Source organism: Pezoporus occidentalis, unplaced genomic scaffold (genome assembly GCF_034315485.1).
Source record: "Pezoporus occidentalis ecotype Australia unplaced genomic scaffold, CSIRO_AGI_Poc_V1 ctg117, whole genome shotgun sequence".
In the NCBI taxonomy this organism is placed as follows: Eukaryota; Metazoa; Chordata; class Aves; order Psittaciformes; family Psittacidae; genus Pezoporus; species Pezoporus occidentalis.
In genome coordinates, this window is record NW_026912961.1 from 4536813 (window position 1) to 4540000 (window position 3188).

Here is a 3188-nt window from a genome sequence, read left to right on the forward strand (position 1 = left end):
AATTTTCACATCACCGCCTCTCCGCCACTAGAGATAATTAACGACGACAAAAGCTCTTACCTGGGACCTGGCTCTCAAATTATCTGATTGTACACAATATAAACACAGACACCAGAGGGATATGGTCATGAGATCTATCGCGTTTCCGTGCGGCAAGCATGTCCCAGATATCGGCATCCTCCCCGAGGGAGCCTCTCTCCTCCTACCACCCGCCCCTTAGGAGTGCACCAGGACGGAGTGGAGGGAGGCCTTGCCCTCGGGGGTGTTACTCGCGGTTTGTCCTAGCAGCGAAGCGGCAGACGGGGAGGCGGTCGGGCAGATCTGCGAGGCAGCGACCGTCAGAGCAGGAATGGCCGAGGCAGCGGTCATCGCCGGCGCTGGTTTGATGGGTACCGGGACGGCGGGCATGGTCTGAGCCGGCGGGTGGCAGAGAGCCTTCACGGGCACACCGAAGGGTCCGTAGTCTGGAGACACGGGCACGCCGGCCACGGAATCCACCACCCCCACGTGCGGCCACACAGAGCTCACCACGCTGCTGAGCTGGCCTGGCACCGGGTAGCCCAGATGGTGCATCACCGAGGCCAGCGGCAGCCCGCCGGCCTGCAGCACGCCCTTGTAATCTCTGCCGATGATGTTCTCGATGGCGAAGGGATGCTTGAAGCCGGAGGGCTGGCTGCTCCCGTAGGGCGAGAAGTGCGGCAGCCTCCCTACAGATGCGGCTGCAGCCACGGCGGCCTCGGAGCCCACCAGCCCCGGCACCTTGCCCGAAAGAGGCGGTGGCGGCGGCGGTGGGTGCGAGTGGAAGTAGTGCACCATGTGCGGGGCTGGCGCCGTGCTCTTGCCGGGGCCACCGCCCCCCGCCCCGCCGCCCGCCCCGCCGCCGCCGCCGGGCAGATGATGCTCGGGGCGCAGGACCTTGAAGCGCTTGCGGCGTCGGAGGAAGCTGCCGTTTTCAAACATGTCCCCGCAGTCCGGGTGCAGCGCCCAGAAGCTGCCCTTGCCCGGCTGGTCGGGGCGGCGCGGGATCTTGATGAAGCAGTCGTTGAAGGAGAGGTTGTGGCGGAGGGAGTTCTGCCAGCGCTGCGTGTGTTCCCGATAGTAGGGGAACCGCTCCATGATGAACTTGTAGATGTCGCTCAGGGGCAGCATCTTCTCTGGAGAGTGTTGGATGGCCATGGCCGTCAGGGAGATGTAGGAATAGGGTGGCTTCTGGTCGCTGTACGAGCTCTTCCCCGGCCTGGGCATCGCCGCCCCGCCGCAGCCCTCCCGCGGCCGCACCGTGTCAGGTCGGCACTGCCCTGCCGCGCCGCCGCGCCTCTACATCATGAGCGCCACCCGCCCGGCCCACTCGAGACCGCGACGCGCCCCGCCGGCGGGCTCCGCTCACGGCTCCTCCGGACAGCCTCGCCCAGCGGGAAGCGCTCTCCACGCCGCCCTGCCGCTCGCCGGAGGCACAGCTGCCGCCCGGGTAGCGGGGCCGTGGAGGGCGCGGGGCAAAGGCGGGTCGCGGCCCCCTCTGGTGTCCTCGCTCGCCGCCGGAGCCTGCCGAGTCTCCCGTGCTGCCCCGCTGCCGCCCGGCACGCTCTGCTGGAGTTGGTGCTCCGCACGCACCGAGGGCGCGGGGGCATGGAGTTACCCCGCACCGCTCTCCCCTCTCACCGCTAAGTCCAGCGTCCCCACTTATAAGTTTGCAGCGGTGGCGAGGGCCGGAGTCGGCGATGAGAGGAGGAGGTGAGCGGGGCGGCCGCCGCCGCGGCTGTGGCGGGGCTACGCGCTCGGGCCCGGTTTTGTAATGGTGCCCGAGTAGGGAGACCCCCGCAGCTCCTACTCTCTCGCTATCACATGACAGCGTCGCGGGCACTTGGCGTGTCGTGGAAAAGGAGCGAGGAGAGGCTCATGGCTCCCCTGTCGCTCACACCTCCTCATCAGGGCGAGGTGGGGCCAGGGGGGGTGAGGAAACAACATGGGAGAGCGGGATCCGCTTTCAAAACACAGGGTAGACACAGCAGCCCCAGCAGGGAAGCTCCCCCACCTCCCAGCGCCCGCATCCACTTTCCTCCTTCTCGCACCCTCTCTCCAGCTCAGCCCTGCTCCGAGCGGCGAAGGTCTCCCGCGGGCACCCACCGCGGGAGACGGAAAACGGGCGAAATCTTTCTCCGTCCCAGGGGCGACCCGTGCCAAGCGTACCCTGGGAAACGGGCTTCAAGCTAACCCCGGAACCATCGAGCGAGAAATAGGGGCCCTCTGAAGTAATTTCTTACTATCCTTTATATCTCTTTCATTGAGCTTAGAAAGCTACTAAAAACCTAGAACAGAACCGAAAAAGGTTAAAAAAAAAAAAAAAGTAAAAATCATTACGGTCAACTGTTGTTACCGGCCGCGATGCAGCTGGTATTAAAAAAAGGAAAGAATCAGCCAAATACCCTCAGTAAGCTTCGAGGCGAGCTACTTAGCGCCAGTGTTGATTTAGACCGGCTCATTAGTAGGAGTCAATGAACAGTGCCGCAATTCACATCTATCCTTCAAGCGCCCTGTGCTGCAGCGGGCAGGCTGTGGATTTGAGCGAGAGGCAGGGAAGCCTGCTCTCTCTGCTGCAGCCAGAGCTGGGACCAGAAACCCTGCTCAACGCCAGCACCCGCCAGAACTCAGTTAGCTAGCTGCTGCTGTAGAGGTGTCGGCCTTAAAATGATTAGTAAGGCTTTTACTGGATAAATAAAAAAGTCGAAAGAACTCAGTACTACTAAGAGAGAAGGAAAAAAAGGAAAATAAGAATAACCGCTCCTTTCAGCCCCCTCTCCTCTCTGGTGCCGGCCTCTACTCTCCCGCCGTCGGGGGGTGATGGGAGCATCAAAACTGGGTGCCCCTCTGCAAGTCGGGCGCTGCAGATGGAAGTGCGAACAGGAGGGGGAACTCCTCCCCCCCCCCAAAAAAAACACCAAATCACCAGCCTTTTAAGTGGCTACCTGTAATCTCAGCTAAGAGGGTGAAAGAAAAGGCTAATTTGAATCCCTTCCTTAAGTGCCTTGTATTTAATAGTCATATACTTGGCCAAGATCAGTCAAGTGAAGAGAGTAATCAGACGTAAAGAAACAGAATAAGTAACCAAAATTCTGGAAAGCCAAGTCTTTCGGGGAAGCGTGTACTTTAAAAAAAAGTTTCGAGTGGTTTCCCAAAGCATTCATTTGGCC

The 3188-nt window shown here is 61.0% G+C and overlaps 1 protein-coding gene across 1 annotated transcript; it reads right to left on the reverse strand.

Annotated features, from left to right (window-relative positions):
- Positions 1-216: 216 nt before the first annotated feature.
- Positions 217-1245, reverse strand: FOXB2 (forkhead box B2). Its single transcript, XM_062639928.1, has one exon. It carries the CDS (start codon positions 1243-1245, stop codon positions 217-219), a length of 1029 nt encoding a protein of 342 aa, XP_062495912.1.
- Positions 1246-3188: the final 1943 nt, after the last annotated feature.

What these genes read in the sequence shown, in the direction of transcription:
- FOXB2 (XM_062639928.1), bottom strand. Translation starts at nt 1,245, where the DNA reads ATGCCCAGGCCGGGGAAGAGCTCGTACAGCGACCAGAAGCCACCCTAT.